Source organism: Gopherus evgoodei, chromosome 11 (assembly GCF_007399415.2).
Source record: "Gopherus evgoodei ecotype Sinaloan lineage chromosome 11, rGopEvg1_v1.p, whole genome shotgun sequence".
In the NCBI taxonomy this organism is placed as follows: Eukaryota; Metazoa; Chordata; order Testudines; family Testudinidae; genus Gopherus; species Gopherus evgoodei.
Genome location: NC_044332.1, coordinates 44,490,971 through 44,512,514, shown reverse-complemented (window position 1 = coordinate 44,512,514; position 21,544 = coordinate 44,490,971). Strand labels below are relative to the sequence as shown.

At 37.4% G+C, this 21,544-nt stretch overlaps 2 protein-coding genes across 12 annotated transcripts in view; both read right to left on the bottom strand.

Moving 5' to 3' along the window:
* LOC115659409 (sodium channel protein type 3 subunit alpha) overlaps positions 1-21,544 on the bottom strand; it is a 964,414-nt gene that overhangs the window by 658,830 nt on the left and 284,040 nt on the right. The window lies entirely within an intron of this gene.
* Positions 1-21,544, bottom strand: part of SCN1A (sodium voltage-gated channel alpha subunit 1) — a 173,153-nt gene that overhangs the window by 34,293 nt on the left and 117,316 nt on the right. For all 10 annotated transcript variants that reach the window (XM_030579451.1, XM_030579452.1, XM_030579457.1 and 7 more), the window contains 4 exons: positions 19,231-19,348; positions 14,737-14,891; positions 12,450-12,623; positions 8,500-8,622 (listed from right to left, as the gene is read on the bottom strand). In XM_030579451.1, coding sequence (XP_030435311.1) covers positions 8,500-8,622; positions 12,450-12,623; positions 14,737-14,891; positions 19,231-19,348 — 570 coding nt within the window. The remainder of the gene's footprint in view (positions 1-8,499; positions 8,623-12,449; positions 12,624-14,736; positions 14,892-19,230; positions 19,349-21,544) is intronic.

The window sequence follows — 21,544 nt, the reverse complement described above, 5'->3', positions numbered from 1 at the left end:
TCTCATAGAACTGGAAGGGACCCTGAAAGGTCACTGAGTCCAGCCCCTTGCCTTCACTAGCAGGACCAAGTACTGATTTTGCCCCATATCCCTAAGTGTCCCCCTCAAGGACTGTGCTCACAACCCTGGTTTAGGAGGCCAATGCTCAAACCACTGAGCTATCCCTCCCCCTTCCATTAGAATGCTTCCTAGACAATTTGAGAACAGGAAAAAAGTGTTCTTGGAACTGAGATCTTCTCTGCTACTGACACCTGACGAATAAGGTAGGAGTCTCACACTGAACTTTCATTATTGAAGAAAGCCCCCCAAACCTTTAAAGCTGGAAGACTTCCACCCTGTCTCACTCTGAAAACATGATACCAACTTGGAGTGAGCATGCTGTGAGAAGATATTTTCAAAGAAGAATTACTACTAAGAAAGTTTATCTTACTTTCAACTACTTCTTTCCTCCCCCCCCCCGAATATAGAATTTATCTGGCAATCCAGCCTACCACATTTTTATCCTACAATGGGACTTAAAAAAAATAAAGGGAGAGAGAGAGAGGGAGATGGATGTGTTGCTTTTTTCAGCTGCAAATCCCTGTTATTCAAAAAGCACATAGGCAATTATATAATTTTCCTACTGAGTGGAGTGGAATGGGTAGGAGAGTAGGTAGATAAATGATATATCAAATGAGATTTAGGTAAGATTTTAGGAAAAACTTTCTAACTATAAAGACAAGTAAGTTTTGGAACGGGTAGTTTTTAAGAAAAGGTTAGACAAACACCAGTCAAGGATGATCTAGGTATACTTGGTCCTGCCTCAGCATGAGAGTATGAACTACATGATCTCTTGAGATCCCTCCCAGTCCTATATTTCTGATTCTCTGTTTATGAAAAGTTTTTAATATCAAGACAGCAGTTATAAACTGGAGTTGGAGGTGGCAGAAAATGAAAATGAAATAGTTCCAGGAGGAAAAATATAATCTGGCTGGAAAGGGATGGGCGGGGGAGGGGGTGTAGGTAGCAGCTTAGTAGTCCTCCACTTCTACCTCCTGAAGAACTTCTTGTAAGAACGTCTCTTATTTCTCTCCCAGTGGCAGTAATCATGATAGTTGTGTCTGTGTGCCTGTGCTCTGCTACTATCTGTCTGGATAATTCTTCAGAAAATAGCTCTCTGTGGTCTTTGTATCAACATCTTTGTGATGTTTAACCTATAGGTGCTTGTTTCGAATTTGGTTTGCTCTGGGGTTTCTCTGCTAGAGACTCGGAGTGCTGAATGTACTGATGAACTCCTAGAGTTTCCCAGGTATAGAGTGCTGTGATGCTCTGACAGGGGATATTCTGGAGGGGAGTTTTAACAGCAGTGGATTGAGTGCCCACACCCATCAAAATTAGCAAGATAAATTAATTAAATCAGACTCCAAACCAAAAAAAGCCAAGTTACACAGTGCAGGATGGTTTTGGTGGTCCCAGCATAAACTAAGGATATAATGGGCATGCAGATCAATCTCCCCTCTCTCTGTTAGATGTAGTTCCCTCCAAAGGAGAGCTGAGGCCCACTGGGGGCCAGTGTGAAGACGACTGTCTTGTCAGGGTTCACACTACAATTCATTTGTGGATGAATGGCTGGTTATAGTCTGCCAATCAGGCAACCGTCTGTCATAAACAGATAGCTAAGGGTTAATGTCTCTTTCACCTGAAGCACCTGACCAGAGGACCAATCAGGAAACCGGATTTTTTCAACTTTGGGTGGAGGGAATTTGGTGTCTGAAGTCTTTGTTTTCTGGCTGCCTGCTTTCTCTGAGCTTTGGAGAAGTAGTTTCTACTTTCTAGTCTTCTATTTCTAAGTGTATGGACAAAGAGATCAGATAGTAAGTTATATGGTTTCTTTTCTTTGGTATTTGCATGAATATAAGTGCTGGAGTGCTTTGATTTGTATTCTTTTTGAATAAGGCTGTTTATTCAATATTCTTTTAAGCAATTGACCCTGTATTTCGTCACCTTAATACAGAGAGACCATTTGTATGTATTTTTCTTTCTTTTTATATAAAGCTTTCTTTTAAGACCTGTTGAAGTTTTCTTTACTGGGAAATTTCAGGGAAATTGAGTCTGTACTCACCAGGGAATTGGTGGGAGGAAGAAATCAGGGGGGGAGATCTGTGTGTGTTGGATTTGCTAGCCTGATTTTGCATTCCCTCTGGGTGAAGAGGAAAGTGCTTTTTGTTTCCAGGACTGGGAACGGAGAGGGGGAGTCACTCTGTTTGGATTCACAGAGCTTGTGCCTGTGTATCTCTCCAGGAGCACCTGGAGGGGGGAAGGGAAAAAGGATTATTTCCCTTTGTTGTGAGACTCAAGGGATTTGGGTCTTGGGGTCCCCAGGGAAGGTTTTTCAGGGGGACCAGAGTGCCCCAAAACACTCTAATTTTTTGGGTGGTGGCAGCAAGTACCAGGTCCAAGCTGGTAACTAAGCTTGGAGGTTTTCATGCTAACCCCCATATTTTGGACGCTAAGGTCCAAATCTGGGACTAAGGTTATGATACCGTCATACACACTTTTTTTTTTAAAGAAAATAATTATAGGTATCTGGTGGAATCCACCTTTAAACAGTTCATATCCCATAAGGTAAGGTATATCGCTTTGATATAAGAACTGGAGAGTTCATTGTTTCCCGTTAATGTTCTCATGAACTCATTTTGCTATATAATTTTACTTTGATGCCAAGTGAATGTACTCTGATCTTAATGGACTATTTGAACTACAATTATATAGCTAAAATTTAAAATACACCCATAGTCTCAAAAATGCTCAGGACAATTTGATGCATGGTCAAAAGTGGAACTGAACTTTCATTTTAGCAAATCCTTCCATACCTGGTCCTGGATTCCCTGAAGTGCAAAAAATAGGAAGGGAGTAAGAAGAAAATGCAAAAGCTGAGACAGGATATGATTAAGATATGAGCAAAAACTTCAAAAAAGCAATTAAGGTAAGAATGCATCCTGTCAATGTTTCAGAGGTGAAATAGGCAGATACATAGACAAAAATGCATTACAGAACAGAAAGTTTGGGGTTTCAGATGAAGATTTGTAACAAGATTTTCTGCTTCTGGAGTAAAACTAGCATTGAATTAAGGGAAGTATTAGCAGAGCCAGAGACATGAGACAAAGTTTATTACCTAGAAGTAGGAACTCTGAGTTTAAAACATTCAGTATTAGAAAATTTTAGGGGTAATTAAGAGCCAACAAAGAGAAGACAGGCAGATAAATGGGAGACAGAAGGACCAGAGAATGAGCTGAGGAAGATGAAAAGCAGAGTGTTAATGTATATAACAGTGATGCTCAAAGTTGAAGCTAGAAAAAGAAGTCTCAGAGAAAGGGAAAATGGCTCCTTCCTCCTTCCTCAAAAACAGTCTAATAATTTTTATTTTTGCTAAATCGCTATGCTATTGGACTGGAACAATGGACTATGTATTCTAGAATCGTGCCTCTGGCAGTGACCTGTATCTAATACCTTTAGAGAAATGCAAAAATCCCACAATGCACAAGATATTGTACAATACCTTACTGTGGGAAAAATTTCTACCTAATCCCAACTGGTGGTCAGTTTATGCCTTAAAGTATGAGAACTGATGGCTCCTGTAAATATTTAATTTAGCTAGTGCAACTGCGGCTGCTATTTTTATTCATATAATTTTCTAATCTCTTTTTAAATTTTACTAAACTGTTTGATTTAATAAGAACCTACAGTTTCCAGAGCAACCTTAACCCTGCTTTTTAACACATACTCATTACATGATTAAGTCTCTTTGAAGGAATAATATAGAAAAAATGTTTCTTTTACATCCTTTTCTACACTATACACTATCTGCCAACCAGTATGTCAAATTGACTGAAGTTATATGATAATGTAATGAAAGACACTATTGTAAATGCACATGGAAAAGGAAACAAAATAACTAGTTGATGCGGGAAACCATATCTCAGAATTTCCTAATTTTTGTGAAAATACAATCTTACTATTACAATAATGTAGCTTTATTGATCTTAATTTATTTGCTTTTTTTTAATTATGGTAAAAAGAAAATATACAATGTATTTCAATAAGTATTTAATAAAAACCATGCTTATTTCAATTTATGTTCTTCAAAAATGACTGAATGAATTTTCATTAAAATCCAATAAAAAAAAAACCTGATAAGAAACATGAGGAAATTCAGCTAGGTAAGTTATTTCTTCAGAGAGTTATAAGCCATTCTTCTAAATGTAAAGTCAACTAGAATTACTGGCTGTTATGAGAATGATCACAGACTACTAATATATTCATTTTATGATTTTTGAAGACTTACAGACAGAATCTTGACAGAGTTAATTTTTGTACATTTTTGTAATTGAAGGGTTGGTTCCTAAGATGCTGGGGTCCTGGTTGACTGTTTAGAAATCTGGGTTGGTAAATAAGATCAGATTTCTCAAAGAAAAAACTCCCAAATGATATAACTGTCTGATCAACAACATATTATAGATAGATTTCCAACAAACATAATCTAAATGGAAGGGGAAACTTATACAACTGTTCAAACTTAGAATACAAAGACCTCGAAGGTGACAAAAATACTCAGTTAAAGCTAATGCAGTTTAGCTTGATGCATCATTCATACTGGAACCATCAAAAGTAAACTGATTAAACCTGTAAGACTCTGGGCTATCCCAGTGATGTTCTCATCCATCTGGTGATCTAACACTTGTGTTCTAGAGCTGTATTCAAGTAATTGTGTTTTGAAAGGATATGACAATGAATGCATATTTTAAAATCAGTGATGTGCGTCCTGTGTAATGTTTCTAAACTTCAAGGATTAACAAAAGACAAAATTATATAAGATTGTTATTGGCATTTTAACTGCTGAGAATATCTTCATAAGAACAAGGAAAACTTTCATTTCTAACAGAGATGGGCTCCTATAAGAAAAATTCCAGATTGTAGGCGATAATGATAAGTTTGAAAATACCTCAGGACCCATTAGCAATATCTCATCAGAGGACCTAATTCTTCCCATCAAACTTTCTATCTGTTTTTCCCCTCTTTAGCTCTTCTGTTCTATGAAGGGTAAGATGATTTTATGAGTTATGTTTAAAGAAAGGAATGTGATGTCTCAGTTTTAGAAATGTGATCTGTGTGCTTATGATGAGTTCTTTCAGTAAACTGATCCATTTTTTCAGTGTATGCATTTTAACAAACTCCAGCAAACATGAAATTAAATAATATATAGAAACTGACTATACAATTATCTATTCCTGTGAATATTCAATTCATAGCACTGTGTGTGCTGACTGTAAATAAAGTAATATACTGTGCATGCTCTGCATGCCACTTTAAAATGTTCATAACTGCAGACCAAATATCTTCAAACAATTTAAAGCACACATCTTCTTTCAGGACTACATAGATGACAGATTAGAAGTTTAACTCAAACCCATTTGTGATAGAGCCAAGTGAAAAAAAGAGCATCTAAAAATGTCTTAAGCACTGAGAAACTTTCCTCCTGCAACACTAGCTCTGATAACTCAATACAGTTAAAATGATTTTCACAAAAGTTTCCACAGAAATGTATTTCTATGCTGAGATCAAACATGAAAAATTTCAGTTCCAAAGATATTTTTTGGGAAAGGTCAAAGCAATTAAAAACGGGTGTAGAATGGACGTATCAACTATAATAATGCTATTGGGACACTCAAATTAGAACACTCCCCTCTGGCCCCACTGCATGTAGTAACTAGACATAGTGAAAGGATTAAGGGTAGCAAAGGGGAGAATACAGTACCCATAATAAAGGGTTGAGGGGAGGAACCAGCACTCCACCCCATCCAAGTTGAAGAAAGATTATCCTATATGAAATAGAAATATATAGTTTACTATTAATTAGGTATCTGTAGTGACTGAAACACTTGGTATTACACTTTATAATTTAGCAGTATGTGATACTGTCAATTTTCTTTTAAGTCTAGAGTGCTCTTGAAAAATAAGGTGTTCGAGCCTAACATCATTTCCCTGGTAAGGGGATCTCAGAAATATCTATTGAATTTTAGGAGTATATTTAAGACATCAATTACTGTTATTTAATTTTACATGTTGAGAAATTGGACTGGAAATTTGAAATACAGTAAATGTTTAAAGCCATCAGCCAGAAATGTGCATAAAACATGCAAAACTGAAAGAAAATTGTCTTCGGCCTGCTACTACTTTTCTAATGCAGAAATCAAGCACGGCACGACATGCTTTATTCATTGAAGCTACAAACACATGCGTTATTATTACCTAAACCAATTAGACAAAGCAACGTATATTTGATTTTCTACATCTAAAATAGCATACAAATTCAGAACTAGTGCAAGAGCATTATATTACAAAGAGTTATAAGAAGCTTAACATAAAAGCAATGGGTATATTCAAATCTTAGTTTGCAAGTAGTTATCATCATTAATCTACATGCATTGAGATGTGAACATAACCCTAAATCTGTGACTGAGATTTAATTTAAATGAAAGCAATTTTTTACTTTGCCTTCCAGCATCTGGGTGGAGTTAGGTTGTTTTTGAAGTTCATTGTTTTGAAGTATTAAACACTGCTCAGAATACAATGCAACAATCCTATTTCAGATGGTCTTATTCTGGTGAAACTCATTCCTGTGCTCGGGGCTAGCACAGTCTATGGAACACTTAAGACCTATATTTACCTAAATGGCTCATAGGCCTTGTGTCAGGCATCTGAACAAGGAATAATATTTGCAACATAGTATAACCAAGTTAATCTATAACCATATCATATAAAAATATTAGTGAACAGTGAGATGTATACATTAGAACCAACAGCACGGATTAGATTCATTCGGATTTTACTGACTTGGTAAAAGGTTGAAAAAGCACTTTTGTTGAAATTTTCACTCTCCCCCAATTCACTAAAACAGAAGACAGGACATCTAAACTAGATTTCTGATATCAAATTTTTCTTTAAATTGGCAGAGTTCCACTAAAATCAATAGGACCACACCAATTTACACCAGCTGAGAACCTGACTCCTGATTTTTGAGAATTTAACAGTCTCTTATTTACAGAGGCTTTGTGGAATAAATTTCATTCCTTTCCAGAAAATACTCTGCATCTTTTTGAAGGTGGTAAAAAATCTTAAAACTAAAAAGACACTTGCTGAATCAAAAATCAGCCAGTTTTGCCACAGCTCATTGTAGGTATAAGCGATGCAAGAAAGCAAAGAGGTTTAATTTCTCCCCTCAAATTTACTATTTCCTGCAAGCAGACAAAAGAAACACTGCAGTACTTGACCCAGCTCTTAGCCTATTACATTTTGCTAATTTACCAATTCACAAATTTATAATTTTAAGGACTTTGCTAAATTAAGACATGGTCATCTGAAACTGAAATTCATGAATCTAGTCATGTTTTAGTTAATAGTTTTTTCTTGTGAAGTCTGAAGTAAAGATATCTAATGTGATGGATACAATTTGAGAACCTCAATTCTAACAATCTGAATTTGATTTCATGATACTAATGTGGAGTTACCGTATATCTAAATACAATTTAGACAGTACATTGCAAACTGTCTATTTTATTAGATTAGATCTGGTTTTAACATTATCAGAAAGTTGCTTCCTCTTACGTTTCCATGAAGTGGAAAAATCATTCTCTTAAAATTAAATAGATTTCAGTAACATGCACATTGAGCTAGCTTGTATTCAGCAGCTACAAGGAACAGAAAATAGTAGACAAAGGAAACACTAAGTAAAAAGAGACTATTTCTTGTGTGAGATGGAGAACAGTGATTCTAACTTACTCAAAATAGGAACTAAATATAATGTGTATAATGTAGTGTGTGTGTAGTACAGGATTTTTCCTGGAGTCAGCAGAAAATAATTTATCGGAAAATAACTAATCTCATCAAGAAAAATAATCCAGAAAAATAATTCATATTTTTTCTCATGTGTCTGTCAGAAATAGATGTAAAACTACTAACTGGGCCAAATTCAACACTGGTGCAATCTAGTGAACTTCAACAGAGTTACAACAAAGCTGAATTTGGAGCTTTATTTTTAATGAAAATACAAAGAACTGAATTTGTAACAAGGAAGGTACTTTTTTAAACTGGTGCTGAATCAGATTCTTGTAGAAACCTTGTGGTATGTTTATCAGCACCAAATTGCACAAAATCCGCTCATCTTGAACTCATTTTTAGAAAATCCGTCGAGTTAATATATTTATTTCTCTGATTATTTCTGGATCCTTAAAGAAAAACTCCTGAGATTGGCTAGAAAGTAAAGTAACTGGAATGAGCACAACTAAAGTATGATATTGCATATGGATTTAGGTGAGCTGATAAAGCCTTTTGCTTATCTTTTAGATACTCAGTAGATAAGAGGATAGTACAGCCTTTCTGCATGGATTTGTCATTCCTTATCCTGCATGCACAGTTTCTTTTTAGGCATGCATTATTTCAGGTTCTTTCATTTTGTCTTACCCTCATCCCTTCAAATCGCGACAAGGCTCTCAGAGGTCTCAAAGCTCTTAGTGTCCTAAGGGACTTAATGGCACCAAGTTCCGAGTAACCTAATGCATTCGCTGTTAAGCTAACCAAGGAGACCTACATAAAAAACAAAAAAGCAAAAATTACTCATTTTGTACATACCACTACATATCCCATAGATGTGTGTTAGATTCCACTTGAGAAGGCTGTAAGTTGGAGCACTTTCTTCAGAAATCTTTCTTCAGAAATCCTTCTGTAGCCTGGAGAAAATCTTTTCAATTAAGGAAAGAAGTAGGAGAAAAAGGAAGGAGTAGCATAAAATAATTAAAGGAGAAATAGGGGAATAATGCCATAAGATACCCATTGATGAATACTGGCTGATACAAGGAAGCATATATATTTTGTATTCTCATATCTTGTTTGTGATACACTAAGATTGGAAGGAAAACAAAAATTCTCACACACAGAAAAACCCTACAGCAGAAATTAAAGTGAATCTACACTGTTTGTCAGTCTAGATATTGATCTTACTCTTACACATTAAAATTTTGATAACATTCTTAGAACCATTATAGTGTTGATAATGGCCATTTGATTGTATTTGAGAGCCACAGTCAATAGGGAAATGATAGAAATCTGTTCAGAATTTACAATATTATTGATCAACAGCTGATGAAGCAAGAATGAGCCTCCGTAAATTGGTATGAAAGATCAGTCCCACAGCTAATTCACTTCTTTTCACTGACCATTCATTCTCCCTGACTTGCTCACTTTCCATGCTCTATAGGTTGACATGATCATGGCTTAACATGCTCTAAAGTAGAGTGAAGAGATGCTAAAAGAGTACTAAAACAATGATGATATAAAGCTCTCAGAAATAATAATTATTTAAAGAAGTCCAGTCAAGCAACAGATTGAGGAAAGAGATCTTTATTACATATGTTGAAAATCCAGTTTTATCTTCCAATGCTTTAGAGTTGTCTGTAGTAGCCTTGCCCAGCTTGCACTCCCAAGCCCTGGGAGAGGAGACGGAAATTATGTTCTGACTGACAGGATCTGCAATACTGAGGTGGCTGCAGCACTGGGAGAGAGTCCAAGGAGCAGTGCAGAGTCCTGGTCCTGTGCGGGGAGCCTGCCACTTGCCCAGATCCCACTGAGGAATACACTAAGACACTACAGCATCTACTCAGGACACTCCCCATACTAACACCAGAAGAAATCAACATACCCCTAGAGCCCCGAGCAGGGTTATTCTATCTACTACCCAAGATCCACAAACCCGGAAATCCTGGATGGCCCATCATCTCGGGCACTGGCACTCTCACTGAAGGACTGTCTGGATATATGGACTCTCTACTCAGACCCTATGCCACCAGCACTCCCAGCTATCTCCGTGACACCACTGATTTCCTGAGGAAACTACAATGCATTGGTCACCTCCCAGAAAACACCATCCTAGCCACCATGGATGTAGAGGCTCTCTACACAAACATCCCACACACAGATGGACTACAAGCTGTCAGGAACACTATCCCTGACGATGCCACAGAACAACTGGCTGCTGAGCTCTGTGCCTTTACACTTACACACAACTATTTCAAATTTGATGACAATATATATCTCCAGATCACTGGCACTGCTATGGGCACCCGCATGGCCCCACAATATGCCAATATCTTTATGGCCGACCTGGAACAACGCTTCCTCAGCTCTCGTCCACTCACGCCCCTTCTCTACCTACGCTACATTGATGACATCTTCATCATCTGGACCCATGGGAAGGAGACTCTGGAAAAATTCCACCACGATTTCAACAGCTTCCACCCCACCATCAACCTCAGCCTGGACCAATCTACACGGGAGGTCCACTTTCTTGACACCACGGTGCAAATAAGTGATGGTCACATTAACACCATCCTATATTGAAAACCTACCGACCGCTATGCCTACCTTCATGCCTCCAGCTTCCATCCCGGACACATCACACGATCCATTGTCTACAGCCAAGCACTGAGGTACAACCGCATCTGCTCTAACCCCGCAGACAGAGACCAATACCTACAAAATCTCCACCAAGCATTCTCAAAACTACAATACCCGCATGAGGAAATAAGGAAACAGATCAACAGAGCCAGACGTGTACCCAGAAGCCTCCTACTGCAAGACAAACCCAAGAAAGAAACCAACAGGACTCCACTGGCCATCACATACAGCCCCCAGCTAAAACCCCTCCAACGCATCATCAAGGATCTACAACCCATCCTGGACAATGATCCCACACTTTCACAGGCCTTGGGTGGCAGGCCAGTCCTTGCCCACAGACAACCTGCCAACCTGAAACATATTCTCACCAGTAACTGCACACCGCACCATAATAACTCTAGCTCAGGAACCAAGCCATGCAACAAACCTCAATGCCAACTCTGCCCACATATCTACACCAGCAACACCATCACAGGACCTAACCAGATCAGCCACACCATCACTGGTTCATTCACCTGCACATCCACCAATGTAATATACGCCATCATATGCCAGCAATGCCCCTCTGCTACGTACATTGGCCAAACTGGACAGTCTCTACGGAAAAGGATAAATGGACACAAATCAGATATTAGGAATGGCAATATACAAAAACCTGTAGGGGAGCACTTCAACCTCCCTGGCCACACTATTGCAGACCTTAAGGTGGCCATCCTGCAGCAAAAAAACTTCAGGACCAGACTTCAAAGAGAAACTGCTGAGCTTCAGTTCATCTGCAAATTTGACACCATCAGCTCAGGATTGAATAAAGATTGTGAATGGCTTGCCAACTACAGAACCAGTTTCTCCTCTCTTGGTTTTCACACCTCAACTGCTAGAACAGGGCCTCATCCTCCCTGATTGAACTGACCTCGTTATCTCTAGCTTGCTTACTAGCATATATATACTGCCCCTGGAAATTTCCAGCACATGCATCTGAAGAAGTGGGTATTCACCCACGAAAGCTCATGCTCCAAAACGTCTGTTAGTCTATAAGGTGCCACAGGAGTCTTTGCTGCTCTTAAATCCTGGGAATTTAGGCTCAGACATGGCTAAGTCATGGTACTGAGAAAATTCTTCTCTTGTCAAAAATAAAACAAAATAGCTCGCTATGAAAAAATTACCAATGGGCAAGCTATCCCAGCAAATTAAACCTACACACTCTATCATATACAAATATTTACACAAAATTTTAGGAAAAAGATGCAAGAGTTCGTGGATGCTGTGGAGTTCTATTCTGCAGCCATGGGCAGTAAAAAGTAACCGAGTGACAGAAGCTGCTGCTTCATCTTTTATGCCATTGGTGAGATGCACAAGGACATTTAGGGCAAGTCTATCCTACCGCACTACACCGGGGAAGCTGCACAGATGCAGCTGCACCACTGTAGCGTGTCTTTTGAAGATGTGCTGTACTGATGGAAGAGCACTGTCCAGTTGGCATAATTACTCCACTTCCACAAGAGGCAGAAACTATGTCAGCGAGAGAGCATCTCCCACTGACAGTGTGGTGTGGATAATGCTTAGGTCAATGTAACATACAGTGCTTGGGGGGAGGTGTTTTTTTACACCCCTGAATGACATACGTTACATCGACTTAAGCGGTAGAGTAGACCAGCCCTTGGGGCGCATGCACAGTCCCAACTGACTTTACTGGCCAGCTGATTCCGATCTGGGTCACATGGAACATACATGCACCAGCAATGGAATATATCTGGACAGCATTTGAAGAACTACAGGATTCTGGTCAAATTTTGAGTTCCTACGTGACTTTTAAAGAATTTTTGCCTACAATACTTTGCTTATTAAATATAAATTATTTTGGCATGTCTAATATCAAGAGTATAAATATTATGTTAATGAGTTCTATAAAAAGGAGACAGTAAAAGAAATATAAAAGAATACTTAGAAAATATATCACATACATCAACAATTAGGAAGTCCAGCCAGCACCAAGCATTAGTGAAGTATGTTTGATAGCCATATGCCACCCACTTGAGCAGCATTTCCAGAATGAAGATGTAAGTGAAAACCTTGTCAGCATATTCCAGCATGGTCTTGATAGTCTTGCGCTGCTCTATATATATGTCTTCAAAAGCCTAAAAACAAAAATATTCAAATGTGTTTAGTGTTCAGTAATATTATAGTATGTAGTTTAGGTTGCAAAGATAAAGAAAATAAAAAAAACCCTGAAATATTCTCTCCCTAAAAACAAAGTCGGGGGGCCTGAGCTTTCTCCTACTTTTCTTTCTCAGATGAAAAACAGGGTTGTGTACTGAGGAACTGTGGAACTGTATTTGTCCATAAGTAAATCATACAGAATGCAGCCTATTAGGTTTTATTTTTATCTGTTGATTGATTTATCTATGGTATTTATATGGGCCTGATTACTATAGTGTCTGATTGCCTCACGATCATTAAGGAATTTATCTTCACAATACCCCTATGAGGTAGGGAAATATTATTATCTATTATCTCCATTTTCCAGATAGGGAAACGAAGACGCAAAAAGACTATGGGCTAGATTTTTTAAGATATTTAGCATGTAGTGGGTTTTCAAAAGCATTATGAGCACCTAACGCTCATGGGTGTTAGGCAAGCTTGGACTCTAGTATCCTGCAAGGTAGAAGTCCCAGAGCTCGGACTCCAGCCTGAGTCTGGAAGTCTACGTAGCAATAAAACAGCCCCACAGCCTGAGCCCTGCAAGCCTGAGTCAACTTGCACGGATCAGCCACAGGTGTCTAGTTGCTATGTAGACATACTTTAAGTGACTTGGCCACAGTCACAAAGAAAGTTATGGCAGAGCAAGAAATTCAACCCAGATCTCCTAAGTCTCTGACTGGCACCCTACTCACCGGATCATCTTCTGGTTTGTGAGTGATTCATACTTCAGTAAGTTTCACAAGCATAAGGTGACAGTACTATGTGAAATTATATGAATTTTTTCCAAACATGGTGATGGAAATTTATCTTAGCCAGTCATCCTGCCAACATGTCCTTCTCTTTCAAGTTCTTCCCAGTGACCTCCTTTCTCCATTCATTAAGATACTGATCCAAAACTCACTGAAGTAAATAGGAGCCTATTGACTTCAGTGTGCTTTTAATCAAGTCCTAGAGGCAAAAATACCACTTTTTTATATCATGTTCAGTATAAAATTGTTTATTAATTGCTATATTGGTATTAAATAAAACAAAAGCTGGATGGTATTTATAGTCTTTAGTTCATGCCAGACAAAAACCTTGGATTTTGTTTTATTTGAAACCATCATAACAAATAACATGTTTTAGAGAACTGTATCTAAATGACTGGCCAAATACATTGCAAAGCATGACTGCTTAGACTCCTCAAGTGAATATGGATCGAGGTTTGGTTTTACAGAAATTCAGCTTTTCTGCTCCTCCTTACTTATGAGGAGCATTCAGGATATTTTTATGGCATTTTTGCGGTGTGCTTCATTTATTGTTACTATTTTATATTAATGACATTTTCTCTTTATTTTGTTTTCACTTATTTGGTAAGTTTCCACAAGGTGTTTGGTAGTTTGTATTTTTAGAGACATTCCTGTGGCTATTCAGTCTACATGAGTGGGAGTCTATGATTCCTTTGGAGAAAAAAGCACTCATGAGAATTCTTGTTCTTAGAAGGCAGTAATTAGAAAAGATCCACATTGACTGATATCATCACAGTATTAAGATGTGTGTGTATGGTAGAAGTAAGGGGGATGCTTAGACTGTACAGGCTAGTTTGGATTGTCCAAGAAGAGCAGGGAGTTGCACTCACTTTGTACCACCTGGAGGCAGATTTTCTGCAACAAACACCCCTGTGTTATACTGGGAGATGCTGATACAAACTGGGGGTGAAACAAGCCCAAATAAATCATACATTAATTATGTTTCTCTTTTTCCATATATTGCAACCCGATGGTCTGCCGGCCCACCTGTCTCAGTAATACCTCCTTGAATTCCCTAGTCCAAACACTGAATGATGACTGTGCCTATGTGGCTATTCTGTGGAAAGAGGATTCCTTTTGCTCCCTTTTCACATTCAAAGCATTAACACTAGAGTGACCATCTTTTGGCTCTCACTGTTTAAAGATAACACACTTGTTTTTTTTATCTGCAGGGGAAAATATGCTAAAAACTGTGTTTGATAAACCACATTTTAAAGTATTTTCCCACAGAAACATTACACTTATTTCAAGTTTCACTCACCAGAGCACCACTACTAAGGAGAATCATAAAGACAATGAAAGTCTCAAACCAGTTGTGTTCAACTATCTTGAAGCAGGTTTTCCTAAGATTCCACCATTGTTTTCCTCTCCCCTCTTCTAGGCTGACTTGACAGCACTTGAACCTTCGTACACAGCCTGAAAAGCAACATACATTTTGAGAAGGCAAAATAGAGAAGTGATGCTTAAGGAGATAATGTCTGATTATTTATTTGACTAGTGGTACAGCCATTATATTTCCATGTACTTTATGGCTATAAGAAAATCTAAACTCTGATAAATACACGTTCAAAGCCTATTTTTCAAGCAGTAAAATCAAATGCAGTTAATAAGACAATTGGTATTTAAAATCAAATGAAAGAATGGGAAAGTATTCCTAGCTTGCTGAGAGCTGACTGTGCTCAGTACTATACAGACAAATGAAGACATGGTCCCTCCCAGAAATAATTTAGAAGCCAAATTAAATACAGTTAGTACAAATATACAGTCAAATTTCAAGCAGGTTTATATTTTTTTAATGCATTTATGTGTGGACATAAGTTATTGTAATACATTTTTACATTTCGGTAGCACCCAGATGTCCTAGTGAGGATTAGGGATAAATGTAAGATACGGTCCATGCCCTGAAAAACTCACAACGTGGTCTGGGGAGCTAATTCTGATAAGGTACTGGAGGAAGTTCATTTTAAGGAAGGACTGAAAGAAGACAGGGACGATGAGCAGCTTACAAGAAGAAGCAGAGGAGTTCCAGCTATATGAGATGGCATGGAAGAAGTTACAGTGATGAAAGTGGAAGAAAGATAAAAATGGTTCTTTCATATGTTGCCTTAAGAGATCTTTACATAGTAGGAGGAGGATTAGGAGGAAATTAAAGCAAAGATGTAGGCATGGACAGATTTATTCAGTGTCTTGAAGATGACAAGTCTGAACTGGAAAAAAAAAACCAGAGAGAAAGCAGTAAAAGGAGTGGAAGAGGATAGTCAGAGAGGTGGAACAGAATGTATTTTGAGCACAATCTAGTAAGACTAGCTAGGACACAGAGAGGCCAAAGAAAAGTCTGCAGTAGTTGAGGTAAGAAATTAGCAAGGAATAGACAAGGATTTTAGTGGTGCTGATGAAAAGAAGAAAAAAGATTGATTTTAGAGATTCTGTAAAGAAGGAAATGACAACTTTCCTGAATTAAGGCCATAACAACTTTCATCCTCTGGTCTCCAAATCAAGACTACGGTTTCTGCAGTTTGTAAGAAAAGATTTGAAAGAAGTCTATTGATGGTAAAATCCTGTACAAACCCACCACATTTCAATACTGAATTCAGGAACTGAATTTCTTTTTTAAAAATCCATGAAAAGTTCTTAAATCAGATAATAACTGTATACTTGTGGTGTTTATTGCAAATTAGCCAAATCAAAAATTCCTACTCCCTGAAATGGAGTGTAGGGAGGATGGAGTTTTATCTCCTCTTTGCCATAACTTAAAAAAAACTCTTGACTAAAATTAATAAACAGAATTCAGAAATGCATCATTAATTCCATACATGTGCAATATGATTCAAGATTACCAAGTTAGGGCCAGATTCTGCCACCTTAATCATGCTAAGAGATACCTTACTACATGAGAAGTTTCACTGAAATCAATGTTACAGATTCCAATAAGGTACTATTACAGTGTGCATAAGGGTAGAAGGTTGGGCCCCTAATTTGGCCAAATAACCATAAAATCATCAAGTTGCTAGAAAAATAAAAACCTACAAACTTCCAGCAATATCTGCACAGTTATTTATTCAACAAATTAATTATATTTGGCAGTTTCACCCTATTTGTATATGTCACAAAGTTGCCTTTCAATTTGGCCGTACCGCTACCTCTCTTCCAAAGAGAGGCCATTGACTGGTATAAGCAGGGAATTACAAGTTAGGAATGAAGTAGAGAGTAAGAGCTATGTCACTAAATCTTGCACATCAACTATTTGTCCTGGGTTAAGTAGACCCTGTTACTCCCTCATTTTCACAAGCATTAAACTCACTCACACACTTTAAAAGTTGAATAAAGTGTTTAAAATGTGTTCACAATCCTTATAGTTCTGTTTATGTTCTTAGAAAAGTATGTTTTACAGGGAAAACATTCATCAGTTGTGAAAAAAATCCTTTTACGGTGCAATTAATCTCTTGTAACCTACTGTGATAACATCTTTTTTTGTTTTTTTCTCTTGTACATCACTTCATCTGAAAGGAATCTTATACTTAAAGCAGAAAAAAAGAAAATGGATTGCTCTGCAGGCATTTTGCATGACTAGCTACTTCTTGTCAAAGCTACAATGAACAGCAACTGAAAAACCTTTGTAAGCATTGTCCTTTATTATAGAAGAGCTCATAAGATCAAATGTAATCATCAAATATAAAATGTCTTAGGTTATGTGTCTAAGATTATGTGTATCTATGAAATGTAACTGTACCATCTAGAAAATTATCTTAATTTTACGAATTTTGATGAAGATTAGCATAGATGGTTTTATTTAAAGGTGGGAGTGAATATTTTTTGTGGTTAAACCACAGGAGTGAAAATCAAAAATAAGGGTAGAAGGTCTAGTCTAAACACTGCCACTGATTTTCTATGTGATCTTGTGTAAGTAATTTAGTCTTAGATTTTCAAAAGTGATATCTGTATTATGGGTACCCAACTTTAGACAGGTAAGGCCTTATTCTCAGTGCTGCTGAGCACATGCAACTCCCACTGAGTTTCCAGATTTTCTCCTCTTATTCATTAATCTTTCTGGCCTCGAAATTTTACAACTGTCAGCTTTTAAAACTAAAATGGGCCAAATGATGACACGGATAGGTACAACTCAACTGACTGCAATGGAGTTGCATCCCCTTATGTGAGTGTTGATTTTTACTCAGTAATCACACAATGGGCTGAACCAGAAAGCACTAAATGGATTCCATTAATCTTCACTCATCTGGTGATTCAAAACCTTTTAGCAACTTTGAGGTCACACAAAACATAGGATTCCTCAGGAAGTATCAGAGTTCCCCTTCATGATGGACCAGTCTGTGGTGAGCTGGTGCAGGAATGGTTGTCCTCTACTCAGCGCCAATAACAACTTAAGGTATTGTGTCCTGTCAGTGATGTAACGTCTGTAGTCCCTGAGATATGAGCTAGCCACTAATTTTCCACCTTTGACAAGAGTTCTTTGCAGTTATGATGCATTTTAGCCTAGAAGCTTACTCTAAATTGGAGCAGAGTGCCAAGAAGTAAAGGAATTCTGGTGAAGTCAGATTGAAGAGAGAAGCTTATCACTACGCATAAACTGATGGTACCTTTTGCCTGGGACCCAGTTTTCTCACAAGGAATGAGTTTAATGGTGAATTTGTATTTAAGGATCTATATCCAATTGTGGCCTCTTTTTGACTTGAGTGGCTTGTCAAATTTCAGAACCTGGGGGATGTTCCAGTTGGAAGCAGAAATAGTGTCTGGTATTCTTTCTGATGCAATCTTGTTTATTTACAAGGAACATACGAAGTCTTTTTTTCTCTGAATATGGAAGGAACCAATAACAAAAGGAGTAGTTTCTTAGTTTATAGCTCATTAGCCAAGAGATCCAAAAAGCGCTCGCTCTCTCTAGTCTTGCAGGCTATTTCTTGGCTTTCTTGATTTTTGTCTCTTCCTCTGTCTTTTCTTGTCTGTTCTCAGGTTTTGTGCGTTCTCTCACATCTTGATCTCCCTGCCCCCTCTGCATCCCTAATCACAATACTCAGCAGAATCCTCCACCCATATGGTGCTAGCTTCTGGGCAGAGTCTCTTAGGCCTTGTTTTAGGTGCGTCCCCTTAACTGTCTCTTACAATTATCTTAAATGAAGACTGTGTTTCACATGTCAGTTTGAACAAAGGTTTTGACTCTGCCCTTAACAAGGCTGCACCCAGTTTATAGCACTATTTATTTCAAGGCCTATAAAGTGTCCAGTGGAGTTGGGCACGAAAGGCCAATGAGTGGAATGGGGGACCACACTGGACTGTTTTTTCTGCCAGGTAGCAGGTGAAAAGATTTTCTTCTCCCTTTGACAATTTGTTTAAATAAAGGCTTAGCAAGCATTTAAACCAAGATGGAGTTTTGTGGAGTTTTTAATTTACCAGTGACAGTTTCCAATTTTTAAATACTACACTAGTTGGAGCTAATTCAGAACCCTCAGAAAAATAAACAGATTTCTTCTGTTCTGGGGAATAATGGCAATTTGCTTATATAATATAATTGTCCTCAATTCTTTGTTAACTGAAAATCATTATAAAGCCACCTCAGCAGTATTATCTTCAGTGTATATTATGTACTGAACATACCATTGCTAAAATTCATGATTATTTAGTATTAAAGTTTGATAAAATAGCAAATATTTCAAGCCATAAATATTATTAGACAGTGTAAGTAAATATTTCATTTTACTTTATATTTTTAACAGTACAGATTATATTTTGCTTCACTCACTTTCTGTAAAACAGGCCTCTGGCTCAGCAGCTTCTTCGGGTTCAGCTTCATGTTGCTCTTCTTCAGGATGTCCAATATCAACTGTGCTACCTTCAGATGAGCTGGACAAATTTAGCTTCTGTTAAATAACCCCCCCCCCAAAGATTTAATCAGTGTATTTAAGGTAAATATTAATGCTCGCAGACATAGCAAAAATTAATAATACGTATCTACTCTTTTACATTTTTGAATGTTTTAGTGCTCAATTTAAATAAGTAATTGATACATTTGTGCTCATTTTAGGTGACATTTCAGTACTCTATGTGTCCTTTTAATACAAAGTTAAACCAGGCATTTTATTAATTATTATTGTTTCTGGAAAGCATTATAGAAATGTAGGCCTATATTCCCGGGCCTGAGTGAACTATGGTTTTAAATTGAGCTTGGTTGTTAGCATGAGTGATCAAAAAGAAGGAGATCATGAGAAAGAAGGATTGTTTGTATTAAATTTGTAGTGCCCTTCAAATACTAGCATTATTTTCTTTAAGGTTTGGGTTGAAGTAATACAAATAAAGAAAACATGGTTTAATGGGGTCCAGGCACAGTAAATAATTGGTTAGATAGATTTGTTTAATTTATGATAAAGAAATGCTTAGTCCAGTAGTTAGTTAGGACTGCTTGTTTTAACTGGGGCAGAGAACTGGGTTTAGCTCTAAACTGCCTCATCTGGCTTTAGCTAAGGTCTGATAACCTGCCATGACATCACTTGTTTATTATAGTGGATAAAGGGGAAGGTTTTTGGAGTTTCTTTGTCAGAGCTGTTCCTTACCCTTCTGGAGTCACACCATAATGTGAAGGTATCTCCTGAGCCTGATTTTGTTGTATTTGGCCAATGCTTATAACTGTATTTGGTCTAGAATATAAAATATAAGTGTGTATGTGCTTGTATTTTGGATGTAATCAATATCAAGTGGCCTTTAACTAATAAAGGAATATTTGTGGGTAGCTGAGTTGTGGTAAACCTTAGTAAACGTTTTAGGGAAATTATTTCCAATAGGCATCATCAAGACTTACTTAAGGAAATTAATGGTACACATACATGCACACACACACTCTGGTGTGTACGTTGCTGTACTGCTAACCAGTGCAGGGCATATAAGAAGTATTTGAATAACAGCACTATGCAAAAGGTTTGTAACCAACTGGTTTTATGTTTCACAGAACAATGAACCCAAAGCTTGCTTATGTTTGTAAACTTGAGGACCAAGCACAGGTTGAAAGTCAAGAAGTACTGAGGAGTTTTGCCACTGACATCTTGTATGACTTTGTTGAAGTCAGGTCAGCTGAAATTTTAATATTTGGGTACCCATTTTGGGACACTGTAAAGGACTGGATTTTCACAAAGTGGTAAGCAGCTACTCTTTGAAAATCAAGCTTTTCGGTATTCTCTCTGAAATCATAAGGGCTTGAAGCAATTTTGAAAAAAAGAAAAAGCTGAGATTCTGGAGCAATATCCGCAGCTGCAGCATTGTGGAATACATTGAATTCTGGATATAATAGATGCTTAGTGTAGAAAATTAAGATGGAAAAGAGAAAACAGTTAATGAGAAATATGTAGTATGCCTCATTCTGTCATAAAGTAGTTGCAATTAACAGGAGTAAATTCTCAGACAAGAGAAGCAACTTTTAATGAAAACATAAAATGAACTGAAAGTCATGATACAAATTCTGACATCTACAAGCATAGACCAGACTTGGATGAAGAATACAATATTATGATAGCATTTTAGTTGACAAACAATCCTGTCATGTTTCACCTGCTAAGGGAACTCAGTAGTCTAACCCAATCTTCTGAGATATGTAAAACTCCAAGTTTTGTTTGATGATAATTGTGAAAGTTTAGCTATTATGGAGGAGGAACTAACATGCTATTTTAAGACAAAACAATGTAATAAAACCGCATGCTGTGTATGATAGGTTAATGCTATAAATGAAATAGCAACATTCTGAAACTGAAAAAAGTAATGAGGAAGACTTAGACACATGCCTAACCTTCTAATCTGACATGGTGTGAGTAGTCCTATTGACTTCAATGGAAAGACTCACAGGGCATGAAGTTAAATATGTGTATAAATCTTTAAAGGATCGTGGCCTACGCTTTTATATATTAAATGCTCATTTCAATAGAAGAGATGTGACATCTGTTGCTATACTTCTAACTACTGGTGAAGAAAAATGTTTGAGGGCAGCATTATTGATCTATTTCTGTATTCTGTTGACATTTGCAGCTGATAGAGGCATTTGCAATGCTCTTAATTTTTAAAACTTTTTTCTA